This window comes from Rattus norvegicus, chromosome 4, assembly GCF_036323735.1.
Source record: "Rattus norvegicus strain BN/NHsdMcwi chromosome 4, GRCr8, whole genome shotgun sequence".
Lineage (NCBI taxonomy): Eukaryota > Metazoa > Chordata > Mammalia > Rodentia > Muridae > Rattus > Rattus norvegicus.
In genome coordinates, this window is record NC_086022.1 from 47,556,302 (window position 1) to 47,570,370 (window position 14,069).

A 14,069-nucleotide genomic window follows, 5' to 3' on the forward strand; every position below is an offset into this window, starting at 1 on the left:
CTCATACTTCATTGGTAGGAGACATTTGGTTTAATTTATTAGTTTAATCTCAGAATATAAAATCTTTCTCTAAGATGACTCTTTGGTGATTGCATATAGCTAATAGATTTAGTTTTAAAAATTCTTTTTAGACTTATAATGTATATGATGATTGTTTTGCATATGTGTGTGTGTGTGTGTGTGTGTGTGTGTGTGTGTGTGTGTACTGAATGTGTGCCTGGAGCCCTCTGAGGTCAGAAAAAGATATCAGATCTCCTGGACCTGGAGTCCCAAATTTTGTGAGTTACCATGTGAGTGCTGAGAATCAAACCCTGGTTCTCCATAAGAGCAAAAATGCTCTAAACCATTGATCATCCCTTTTGTCCCTAGATTTTAGTTTTTATATTTGACTTTGAGCCATATTTGGGAACATAAATATAGGGTTGCTGTAGTGTAACTGCCAAGAAGAAATGGCTAATACTAATATGCAGATGGTGAACTGTATGATATGTGCGTATATTCTACTACAGAATTTATTTTGCCTACAGTAATTGAGCTATGGTTCTCTTCTTAAAACTAGATGTCACTGTGTAACATAATATATTTAAAAGTCTGAGATAACAAAGGATGTTCTTTTTTAAAAGTATCTCACACATTATGTTACTTTGAACTGAATTGGAAGCTCATTTATGGGAATGTCCACTAAATCTTTATATCAAGCCAAAAGAATCATGGTCATATTTTTTAAGGGGATAAAATGATTTCAATATTTCTTCTAAATGTCTTTTGAGGCATGGTATTGGAGGACACTAAAATTCTGCTTGCTTAAAAGGTGATGTGTCATTTTAATATTTTCAAATATTTCCTAGTAGGTGGAATACGTTGTTTTTAACTGTGTTCTTTAGATCATCATTCTTTCGGTTCCTTTCCTTCAGCCTTCTGAGATTTCGAATCTCTGTCAGTGGTGATCAACATACTTTAGTCTTTCTAGCTGAGTTGAACTGTGAACTAGTTACTAAACATGGCCATTGTTAATATCAAATTATAGAACTTAAATTACAATATGGTAAACAAAGGTTCAAGAGGTTATCACCTTGCATTTATTTTGTAATGGTATTTAGGTCATTTGTGTTCATTGTTTCTGAGGAGGTAGTCATACTAATATTTTATGCAGGTCAGTACTCTTCCCAGTTCTCATCTGTGGTAGCTTGAAGTTGATCATGGAAAAATTCCTTATAAAGCAGTGAATGCTGAAGGTCATGAGTCAGCTTTTGCTTTTGTTTTCTGGAAAGGGGGTTATTATTTGCAGATCACAGCCCTACCTACTCACTGCCTATTAGTTTTCACTTCCCTTGCTTATAGTCTAATTTTATGTCCTATTTTTTTTGTTTTTTTCCATCTTTATTAACTTGAGTATTTCTTATTTACATTTCAATTGTTATTCCCCTTCCTTGTTTCCCAGCCAACATCCCCCTTCACCTTCTCTATGGGTGTTCCCCTCCCCATCCTCCCCCCATTACCGCCCTCCCGCCAACAATCACGTTCACTGGGGGTTCAGTCTTGGCAGGACCAAGGGCTTCCCCTTCCACTGGTGCTCTTACTAGGATATTCATTGCTACCTATGAGGTTGGAGTCCAGGGTCAGTCCATGTATAGTCTTTGGGTAGAGGCTTAGTCCCTGGAAGCTCTGGTTGGTTGGCATTGTTGTTCATTTTAATACAACTCACTCTACCTACTTTTCTAAAGCTGAGCATGGTTAAATGAATTCAAAAGAATGTGAAGAAATCTTTGACGTTAGTAATTCAGAAAAGTTTTACACCTCTGAGTACCATTTCCAAATCCTGGTAATAAGGCAACACCCCTTTTTGTCCTGCTTGCTTAACAGTAGTTTCAAATGCAAATAACAATGTGCTAATGGTTGTGAAACTTCTTTGGCAATTGCTAAATAGATACTTAAAATAATTGTAGTAAACTCTTGCTTCAAGTTTATGGAGGGTAATAGCCTAAATCACATCCCACATTGCTACCTCCATTTTGCCTCCTATACAGTCAGCTCCATTTCAATGTCCCTTTCCTTCTGTGAGATGCTGGGGCAGTGAGTACCTAGCTGTACTACCCTTTCTTTTCTTTCTTTTTTTTTTTTCTTTTTTTCCCCATCTTTATTAACTTGGGTATTTCTTATTTACATTTCAATTGTTATTCCCTTTCCCAGTTTCCAGGCCAACATTCCCCTAACCCCTCCCCTTCCCCTTCTATATGGGTGTTCCCCTCCTCATCCTCCCCCCATTATCGCCCTCCCCCCAACAATTACGTTCACTGGAGGTTCAGTCTTGGCAGGACCAAGGGCTTCCTCTTCCACTGGTGCTCTTACTAGGCTATTCATTGCTACCTATGAGGTTGGAGCCCAGGGTCAGTCCATGTATAGTCTTTGGGTAGTGGCTTAGTCCCTGGAAGCTCTGATTGGTTGGCATTGTTGTTCATATGGGGTCTCAAGCCCCTTCAAGCTCTTTTAGTCCTTTCTAAGATTCCTTCAATGGGGGTCCCGTTCTCAGTTCAGTGGTTTAATGATGGCATTCACCTATGTATTTGCTGTATTCTGTCTGTGTCTCTCAGGAGAGATCTACTAGAGGCACTGCACCATGGTGGCACCATTTTTCCTCACGCATCCAGACCATTTTCATGAATCTTCACTGTTTTCCTCTACCAAGAATGACCAGTGAATCACAGTGTGCTGTGAGGACATCTAGTTAACCCTTAGTTAAAGAAGACTCTTGTTAAAATATAAACTTGCAAGTTAACGACGGGGGAAGTGACACACTAAACCATGGTCAATCACTAATGTCTTAGCAAGGAATGGATAATGAGTTTACTTAGTCTTAGGGATGGATCTAAATTTAGATCAATCTTAAAGACAACTTAAAGAACAATTAAGAGCATAGGGCTGGTCCTAGTGAGCAAGTCTGAGATGAAAGTAATGTAAAGAAGATGGACCCTTCTATGGGAGGGATGAGGGTAATCTTGAAGGCCACCTGGAACATTGTGCCCTGGAACAGTATCAAAATGTTGCCATTTGGCATGACATTTCCAAATGACTTTGATAAAGTATGATTTTCTGTTACTTGTTTATCTTGCCTCTCAAATACTGACTTTTGGTGGTTTAGTGTGCATATTTCTTTTCTTTTACATCATTAAAAAATCTCAATAACAATAATCTTAGACATCTCTGAGGTACAAAAAGAGGTGCTGAGGGAGAAACCAGTTTTGTAAATCACTAAATTAAACAAATACATAAAATTCGACTTGGTGGTAATTGCACACGCCTTTAATCCCAGCACTCTAGAAGCAGAAACAGGTGGATCTCTATGAGTTCAAGGTCAGTCTGGTCTAGAGAGTGAGTTACAGGACAGCTAGGGTTACATAGAAAAACCCTGTCTCAAAACAACAAACAAACAAAAAAAACCTCATTCTTTTGAATTTATTTTGGAATTTTCTCTTGATATATGAATGATGATTTTTGGGCTTTTTATGGATATTTTTTAATTTACATTTCAAATATTATTCCCTTTCCTGGTTTCCCAGACATAAGCCCCCTATCCTATCTCCCTCCCCTTCTTCTATAAGGGTGTTCCCCTCACTTTCTATCCCTGACATTCCCCTACACTGGGTGGGGGCTTCTCCTTTCATTAGTGCCCAACAAGATCTTCCTCTGCTACATATGTAGTTGGAGCCATGGGTCAATCCAGGTATAGTCTTTGGATAGTGGTTTAGTCCCTGGAAGCTCTGGTTGATTGGTATTGTTGTTCTTATGGGGTTGCAAGCCACTTCAGCTCTTTCAATCCTTTCTCTAATTCCTCCAATGGGGGTCCTGTTCAGTGGTTTGCTGCTAGCATTCACCTCTGTATTTGATATGTTTTGGCTGTGTCTCTCAGGAGAGATCTATATCTGGTTCCTATCAGCATGTACTTCTTAGATTCATCAATCTTACCTATTTTTGTTGGCTGTATATATATGGGCCACATGTGGGGCAGGCTCTGAATGGCAGTTCCTTCAATCTCTGCTCTAGAATTTGCCTCCACATCCCCTCCTATGGATATTTTTGTTCCCCCTTTTAAGAAGGAGTGAAGCATCCACATTTTGGTCATCCTTCTTCTTGAGCTTCATGTGGTCTGTGGATTGCATCTTGGGTAATTCAAGCTTTTGGGCTAAAGTTCACTTATCAGTGATTACATACCATGTGTGTTTTTCTGTGATTGGGTCACATCACTCAGGATGATATTTTCTAGTTCATTCCATTTGCCTGTGAATTTCATAAAGTCATTGTTTTTGATAGCTGAATAGTACTCCATTGTGTAGATGTACCACATTTTCTGTATCAATTCCTCTGTTGAAGGACATCTGGGTTCTTTCCAGCTTCTCGTTATTATAAATAAGACTGCTATGAACATAATGGAGCATGTGTCTTTGTTGTATGTTGAAGCATCTTTTAGGTATATGCCCAAGAGAGGTACAGCTGGATCCTCAGGTAGTTCAATGTTCAATTTTCTGAGGAACCTCCAGACTGATTTCCAGAGTGGTTGTACCAGTCTGCAATCCCACCAACAATGGAGGAGTGTTCCTCTTTCTCCACATCCTCATCAGTATCTGCTGTCACCTGAGTTTTTTTTAATCTTAGCCATTCTGACTGGTGTGAGGTGGAATCTCAGGGTTGTTTTGTATTGCATTTTCCTGATGACTAAGGATGTTAAGCATTTCTTTAGGTACTTCTCAGCCATTTGATATTTCTCAGCTGAGAATTCTTTGTTTAGCTTTGGTGGATGATTGATATTTTTATAATTTCCTTTTCTTCTCTGCTTTCTTCCTCTCATATATATTTTCCAGGTTTCCTCTAATATATAAAATTTATTATATATAAATAATGTGTAGCTAGATATCTATATCTATACCTATATCTATATCTATATCTATCTATCTATCTATCTATCTATATCTATATATATATATATTAGAGGGTGGTCTTAAACTTACTATATACACAGGATAGCCTCTCAAACCACCTTCTTTTGCCTCAGTCTCCCAAGTTCTGGGACTAGAGGCATGTAACACCATGTAGGCTTGCTGTCAAATATTTTTAATTGAAAATTAGTATTGTGAAGATCTGGATAAAAGTGACCTCCAAAGGCTCATATATTTGAATACTTGGTCACTAGTTGGTGAAATGGTTCAGGAAGAATTAAGAGGTATGGCCTTGCTGGAGGAGGTGTCACTAGTGACAGTCTTTGAGGTGTGTGTAAGTGTGTGTGTGTGTGTTGCAGTAACCTCTCCAACCCAAATAAGCCCGTGCAAAGAAAACACAACTCGATTTATGTAAATACAAGCTTGTGCCTAGATTGGGCAGATTTACCACTACACTACTCTATTCCCCAGCTGTGCGATCCCTTAGAATTCGTGGTTTCTCCAGGCCATGTGCTTCAGCTCCATCTTCCTTCCACCACCTCCTCTTTCATCATTCTCTCTCTCTCTCTCTCTCTCTCTCTCTCTCTCTCTCTCTCCTTCCCCTCTCTTCAACTCTTCTGCTCCACCTTCCCTTTCCCTGCCCAATCACTAGCTCTTTCTTTATTTTACAAGTTAACATGGGGAGAAGGTTCGGATGAAGTCACCTGAGTACTGAGTATGTGACTAGGCAGCCCTTCTTGGGGAAGCAGAATTAGCATCAAAATACAAACTCCAGGGCAATCCGTTGCGTGCGTGCGTGCGTGCGTGTGTGTGTGTGTGTGTTAGAAGTTCTGATTTCTGTTGTTGTGAATGTTATCTTGCCTTTTGCCATAATACTTAAAAGCAGCATGTTTGAACAAACAGGGCTGCTCTGCTTATTTCATTCATCAACTTCTTTAGTTTCTCTCATTAATTATGTATTAAATTCCTAAAATATATCTACAGTGTAAATAGAACAGATGGTGATGATTAATAATTTCAAGCAATGATATAGTGATGATTATGTGAGCAAACTGGTATAAACTATTCACTGTTTATACTCATGTTTTTAAAAGGCTAACTCATTGCTGAATTAGGCTACATTTGGGAAAGACTACACTGTAATAGATTTGTCTATTCAGAATGGAGCAAAGGCATCGGTTTAGAGGTGCTGGTGTTCATGTGGGTATATCAGCTAAGATATCTATGTAAGTTGTCTTATTTCACTTTTTATCTTTTTGTTTGTACACAGTAGGCATATAAGAATCATGTCTACATTGGAGACCTAATCAAGTGAATAAATCTGTCTGCCCTCCTTTCTTTCAGCTGGACCACACCAATTTTGAGAAAAGGGTACAGACACCACTTGGAGCTGTCAGACATATACCAAGCCCCTTCTTCTGATTCAGCTGACCACCTGTCTGAAAAGCTAGAAAGGTATGATCTTATCATTGACTTTACTAGCAAAAGAAAAATACTTTTCATGTCTTTTAGAGAAAGCTGGAATATTAGATCTTCCATTTTAAAATGGTGTATTTAAATCTTATAGTCTTATACTCTTACTGAATCTCGATTAACTAAAAAATTAAATAATGAAACAATTGAAAGATATTCAACTTTCTTAAGAAATGGCCTCTTCTGCAAAAACACAAAAAAAGATGCAGAGCTTGAGAATTTCTATATCTTCAAAAAATATAGAAAAATGGAAAATTTAGAAAGACTAAAATAACATCATTGTATAGCAAATTATATTTGTTTCCAGCAGTAGGGAAAATCCAATAAGTATGCTTGTTTGTTAAGCACTCTTAACAATGAGGTACATTCCTTATTTTTTTTCTGTGTTCTTATTTTTATTTCTATTAATAGTATTTTTATTGGATATTTTATTTATTTACATTTCAAATGTTATTCCCTTTCCTGGTTGCCCCTCTGGGAACTCCCTACCCCAAACTCCCTCTCCCTGCTTCTATGAGTGTGCTCCCCCCACCCACCTACCCACTCCTACCACCCTGCCCTGGCATTCCCCTACACTGGGGCATGTAGCCTTCACAAGATCAAGGACCTCTCCTCCCACTGATGCCCAACAGGGCCATTCTCTACTGCATATATGGCTGGAGCTATGTGTCCCTCCATGTGTACCCTTTGATTGGTGGATTCTTTTGTTTTTGCAACTTTTTTTTTTACATTTTTTATTGGATTTTTTAAATTTACATTTTAAATGTTATTCCCATTTCATGGTTTCCTCACGAGAAATCCACTATCATATCCACCCTCCCCTGCTTCTATGAGGGTGCTCCCTCACCTGCCCACTTACTCCCTCCCACCTCTCTGCCCTGACATTCCCCTACACTGGGACATCCAGCCTTGGCAGGACCAAGGTCCTTTCCTCCCATTGATGAACACCAAGTTTGTCCTCTCCTACATATGCAGCTGGAACCATAGGTCCATTCATGTGTACTCTTGGGATGGTGGTTTAGTACCTGGGAGCTCTGGGAGTCTGGTTGGTTGATATTGTTTTTCTTCCTATGGTGTTGAAAACCCATTCAGCTCCTTCAATCCTTTCTCTAACTCCTCCATTGGGGACCCTATTCTCAGTTCAATGCTTGGCTGTAAGCATCTGCCTCTATATATGTCAGGCTCTGGCGGAGCCTCTCAGGAAATAGCTATATCAGGGTCAACATGCACTTCTTGGCATCCGTAATATTGTCTGGGTTGTTGTCTGTATATGGGATGGATCTCCCAGGTGGAGCAATCTCTGGATGGCCTTTCCTTCAGTCTCTGCTCCACATTCAGTCTCATTTTGACTTGGAATACTATATTGAATAGGTAGGGAGAAAGTAGGAAGCCTTGTCTAGTCCCTGATTTTAGTGGGATTGCTTAAAGTTTCTCTCCATTTAGTTTGATGTTGGCTACTGGTTTGCTGTATATGGCTTTTACTATGTTTAGATATAGGCCTTGAATTCCAGATCTTTCCAAGACTTTTATCATGAAGGGTGTTGAATTTTGTCAAATGCTTCCTCAGCATCTAATGAGATGATCATGTGGTTTTTATCTTTGAGTTTGTTTATATAGTGGATTACGTTGTTGGATTTCCATATATTAAACCATCCCTGCATCCCTTGAATGAAGCCTACTTGATCATGATGGATGATCATTTTGATGTGTTCTTGAATTCGGTTTGCAAGCATCTTATTGAGTATTTTGCCATTGATATTCATAAGGAAAATTGTTCTGAAGTTCTCTTTCTTTGTTGGGTCTTTGTGTGGTTTATGTATAAGCATAATTGTGGCTTCATAGAATAAATTGGGTAGTGATTTTTCTATTTCTGTTTTGTGCAATAGTTTGGACAGTATTGGTATGAGGTCTTCTATGAAGGTCTGATAGAATTCTGCACTGAACCCATCTGGTCCTGGGCTTTTTTTCTTTGGGAGGCTTTAATGACTGCTTCTATTTATTAGAAGCATCAATAAGATGCTTGCAAACTGAATCCAAGAACACATCAAAATGATCATCCATCATGATCAAGTAGGCTTCATCCAAGGGATGCAGGGATGGTTTCAATATATGGAAATCCATCAGCGTAATCCACTATATAAACAAACTCAGATAAAAACCACATTATCATCTCATTAGATTATGGGTTATTGGACTGTTTAGTAGTATAAAAGTAACTAAAACAATTATATGTCAGTTGAATATTCTTAAATTAGTGGTTTCTATTATGATTATATAAAGTAGGAATAGTCCAGCTTTTTGATATTAAAACAAAATATATTTGGATTTTTTTGAGAGGAGAAGTTATATTATGTATTTTTCTTTCTAATTTTGTGTTACTATACTGACAACTTCATATAAGCATATAAGTTTTTGTCAAGTCCATCTTTGATTCCCTTCTACTCAATGCCTATCCGATCCTCACTACCCGTTTCCTTCCCAAGTTTCATATACTTTTTTAAAAACGCACTGATTCCACTTAGTTCTATCATATGTGGATAGGATAGGTCCATCTACTGGGTCATGGGTGGCTTCTCCGGCTGCATCCCAGAAAGCCAACTCTCTAATTACCAGTCGCTCCTCAGGTAGTAGTGGGACTTCATAAGACCCTCTCATCCATGCCAAGATTGTTTGTGGTATGGTTGTATACAGGCCTGTACATGCAGTTGTAGCTATTGTGAGTTCATATGTGCAACAGTGCTGTCATGTTCAGCAAATACAGATAGCACATACTATATTTCCACATGTATCCAATAACTCTAGCTCTTAAACTCATCCTATGCCCACTTCCGTGATGACCCCTGACCAGATAGGTGTCTCATTTTGAGCTGAAAACTCCACAGTCATTTCTTCACAAACGAATCAGTTTTGGACCTCAAAATTAATTGCCATCTACTGCACCAAGTGGCTTATCTGATGAAGGTTGAGACATGCACAAGTCTATAAATATAGATAAGAATTTAGGTAGCAGGTTAATACTATGTCTATTTAGCAGAATAATCGCATCAGCTTCACCCCTAGGGTTATCATAATCCCAGTTAATGGTACCAAGCACAACTTCTATCCTGTTAAGTGGGCCTTCAATCCAATCAGAAAAGGTTGATTACATGAATTGATATCATTCATGTCTCTCAGTGTCCTTACACACTTGCGATTCTAAAGCCAGTCTTCATTTTAGATGTCAGCGTTTATACCTGAGTAAGACTGTTAACTTTTTTCCTCCAGTCGCATGCATAGAATTTTCAGCACTATGATCACCAGCCACTGTGGATGAAGCTTCCTTGTGGGTACCTGATTGATTTTTTTTCAAATCTTATTGCTCAAGTCTCCAATTACTTCCAGTAGGGTCTTTCTATCAAACTCTGGAAGCTAACAAAGAACATTGACAATATGTAGCTTATAATATTTGGGGGTTATGGGACTCCAGTAGCCAAAAACTCTGGAAGCCCCTTCCTTCTTTTCTCCAAATGCCTCCCTCTCACATCACCTCCCTGCCATCCTCTAGTCCTCCCTTTCTCCTCAGAAAAGACCTAGAAAAAGGGAGGCCCTTGATGAATGTCATCTTGCTTTGGCATATCAAGTTGCAGTAGGACTAGGTGCATCTTCTATTATGACTCAGTCATAATAGAAGGCAGCCCGGTTAGGGGAAAGGGATCCAAAAACCAGCTGTAGAGTCAGATACAGGCCCTGTTTCTGCTGTTAGGAGTTCCACATAAAGACCAAGCTGTATACCTGTTACACAGATCTGACCCATGGTCCCATGTGTACTCTTCGTCTGGTGGTTCAGTTTCTGTGGGCCCTTATGTACTCAGGTTAGTTGATTCTATATATTTTATTGTAATATGCTTGACCTCTCTGGTTCCTCAATCTATGGCTCCCTCTTCCATAGAATTTCACAAGCTCTGCCTAAGTTTGGCTGGCACTGGAATGCTTATTTGATAGCCTAACAGAGGTATCATCCCTCTGTTATTAGGGCAACTCCATTTAAAAGCCCTTAAATTACATGTTTGTATATATTTTAGGAAACTTTTACAATAACAGGTTCGCTTTTTCTAGCCTATGTATTTTGTGGTTCCATTTGAATTTTAAGATTATCTTTTTCAATTTCTGTGAAGTACTGCTTTGGGTTTTGATAAACTGTTATGGAGTTCACTCTCTGTGAATTATTGTGAAGCCCATTTATCTTATTTTCAGACTCTAGTATTCTTTCCAGTATCTTTAATAGAGGTGGCTTAGTACCTGTAAATTCCTTTAATCTCTTTTTATCATTTTTTATTTCTCTTTAAGTTTTAATAGATAATTTTGCTGAATATAATACTATGGGCTTACAATTATGATCTTTTGGAACTCTTGACTCTTTTGGGATATACCTTTTCCAGCCTTTCTGGCTTAGAAGAAGCAATGATTTGGGAGTTAGATGGGAGATATTGGAAGGAGTTAGAGGAAAGGGACTTGGGCTGGGCTGGAGGGAGGAAAGAGAGTAAACTGATTTACTTTACATATATTTTATTGATTCGGTTTGTGATTTCTGCTTTATGTTCTTATGATGGCTTATGATAGATTTTTTTTGGGATCAGTTTTAATTCCTCCTTTGAAATAACTAGGTATTTAAATTTTAAGCAAATTGTTTTCTTTTAAAAGAAAGATGTTAAAAGTAAATAAGTTTTTTTTTTGAAGAATAATTTCTGCTGAATTATCAGGTGCTATTCTGATGGCTCTGCCATTAGAAGAGATTGATCTCTTTTTTTTTTATTAACTTGAGTATTTCTTATATACATTTCGAGTGTTATTCCCTTTCCCGGTTTCCGGGCAAACATCCCCCTAATCCCTCCCCCTCCCCTTCTTTATGATTGATCTCTTTTTTATTTTTCAATCTCTTTCTCTATTCTGCACTTTTAATGTTTTATCCATAACATGTGCTGAGGAAGTTTCCTTTGTGGCTCTGTCTTTCTGGTGTTCTGTGACCTCTGACACCTAGAAAGGCATCTCTTTTTCTAGATTTGGCATTTTTTTCTTTTATGGTTTCATTGACTTTTTATAAAGCCTTCACTATGGAGTTCTAGAGGTTTCCCATATTGGTCACAGATGTTTTTAAAATTCCTTGCTGACTTTTACTGAGTAACACAATTCCAATACGTTGTCTTGAGTTCTCATCCTCTGTTTTCTGCACAATCGCATCTACTGATTAGACTTCCCACTAAGATTTTTACTTGAATTATTAATTTTTTCACTTCCAGAATCATTTTAGTTTGAAAAATTCCAACAATTCTCTTAATTAAAATTTATTATCCTATCTTGTATTGACTTCTTTATTTCATTAATCCCTTTGTTCTTTTGTAGTATAGTCATTTTTAGATGTTTGAATATATTCATACTTTAAGTGGTATTATTGTAGGATCAGTAATTTGTTGAGGAAACGTGGTATCTTGGTTTTTCATGTTTATTTCATTTTTGTGCTGGGATTTGTACATCTCAAATAGCTATTGAGTTCCTCTTTTTGTTCAAGTCATGGCCTTTCACTGAAGATATCTGCAGTGTCCATGAGAGTACTAAGTCTCAGTAGGAATAGAAGGCCATTTCCATCTATGGTGCTGTTAGAGGAAGTTTGGGTCAGAGTATGTGGCCTAAGAAAGGGTAGCCAGCTTTTTAGCTACCTGTACAAAGATATGTAGTATAGTCTATGCATCTGGAGCAAAATTCATGTGAGCTGAATGTGCGAACGCCATTATACCTCATGGAAACCATTATACTTTATGAATTTGAATCTTTCACATTTCAACCATAAATTCTCATCTTGACCACTCTGAAAGAAAAATCGTAATTATCTTCATCTTACAGATGAGCACACCACGGCTTAGAGATAATGTAATTTGCCAACCACTGAATGATGAATAATTTAGTCCAGGTGAACTTATCATAGTTCCCCTTTTTTGACTATTGGTTGGGACCATTGTGATTGTGAGTGACAAAAGTCCAGTCAACTAGGTTCATCAATTAAAATGAGAATATTTAGTAGCTCATGAGGCCTAAAATATGTGAGTGTCTTGGGAGAGGATTAGCCTGAGAGGGTCAGTGGGCACAATATATCTGGATCAAATTTCTACTTGTCATATTTGCCCTATGCTGGCATATTTCCTTAGATTAGTTTTCTCCTCAGGTGGATCTCTCAGAAGACAAGTCTTCCTTCCTTCCTCCTCCCCTCCCTCCCTCCCTCCTTCCCTTCCTTCCTTCCTTCCTTCCTCCCTTCCTTCCTTCCTTCCTTCCTTCCTCCTCTTTTGTTCTTTCATCACCAAATTTATAGAATTATCTGGCCTTATACTTTTGTGCTTAGTTTTATAATCCCTATATTGATAGAGTTAAAAATTCTTCTATTGTGTTTTAATTCAAACTCTTTGTGTCAGAATGGATATATTAAGTTCTAAGAAGAAATGTGTTCTAACTTACATAATTTTCATTGCTACAATTTTGTATCTCTTCATCTTATTTCTTATTATACATTTATTGAACGTACTGCTTTATACCCTTGGGAAGTGACTGAAGTCCTCAGTCTGTTAGCTAAGGTCCATTCATTGACTCCTCTGCCTCACTTTTGTAGCCATGAGATTGAATCATCTGTATCACTGCAGTGTGAAACCACAAACCCACTCTGTGTTTCTAACTAATTTATAAGCTTTTCCAGTCTGGAACTCTTTCCCCTTATTAAGCTTCTTTACTGTGTTGCTGTTAATGCTATCTGTTTATTGCTAGTTGCTCTAGAGTTACAGATTATTCAAGCTCTATGATTAAAATGACAGCTTCTTTCCCCTCAGGTCTGCATCTCTCTCATCTCTTATCTGTCACCTGTCACTTTTCTCCATCTGACAATTCTCTGCTGTTCTGGTCTCCACTTGTTTACCATCCATTTATATTTCAATGCCTGAAATATGGCATTGAAATATGGTTTCTGTTTTGACCATATTCCTCAAACTGCTTTGATGAGGGATAACAGTGACATGTTTCTGTCAAATGTCATACTGTTTTGTATTTACTATCCCACTGGTATTGGTATCTTCATCTTAAAACCATTTCTTTGGTTTATGGACATTCCCTCTTCTGCATTCCCTAGGTAGAATTGACCGTTAAATTATAATGAAAATATTGACGAAAAATTTTGATAAGACATGGAGAATACACTGCTACGATGGAATTTTGTGCCCTGTTTGTAATTAAATTTACTAACTTACTCCTTTTACAACTCAGTATCAGACCTTCTTCTCCTCCCAGTGCCCCTCACACGAGGTCTCCCTCTATTACATTTTTGAGTGGGAACCACACCCCTTTGGGTGTCAGCCTCCCCTCCAGCACACCAAGTTACTGTGGGACTGTGTCCATCCTCCCTCCCTGAGACTATCTAAATATCAGAGATGGAGAAACTGGCTCCATTTTGAAGAGGACCATGGGTTGGTGAGTCTTTATAGATCAGCTGCCATTAGCAAGTTTCTTGGGGAAATCATGGTCCAGGTACTGAGCCTTCCAAGCTTTTCATTAATCTTAGTCGTGTGCTCTCCCTCTGAAGTGATGTAGAACCATAGTTTGTTATGCTAACTTAATGAGAATGAAAGTAGCCATTAATGGAATAAAAGGCCT

The 14,069-nt window shown here is 38.1% G+C and overlaps 1 protein-coding gene across 6 annotated transcripts in view; it reads left to right on the forward strand.

The window, feature by feature from the left end:
- The window catches only part of Cftr (CF transmembrane conductance regulator), a 272,563-nt gene that overhangs the window by 134,218 nt on the left and 124,276 nt on the right, over positions 1-14,069 (forward strand). For all 6 annotated transcript variants that reach the window (XM_063285515.1, XM_063285514.1, XM_063285513.1 and 3 more), the window contains one exon: positions 6,276-6,386. Coding sequence is in view for 5 of the 6 variants with exons in the window: in XM_063285514.1 (XP_063141584.1) it covers positions 6,276-6,386 (111 nt within the window). In the remaining variant the exon portion in view is untranslated. The remainder of the gene's footprint in view (positions 1-6,275; positions 6,387-14,069) is intronic.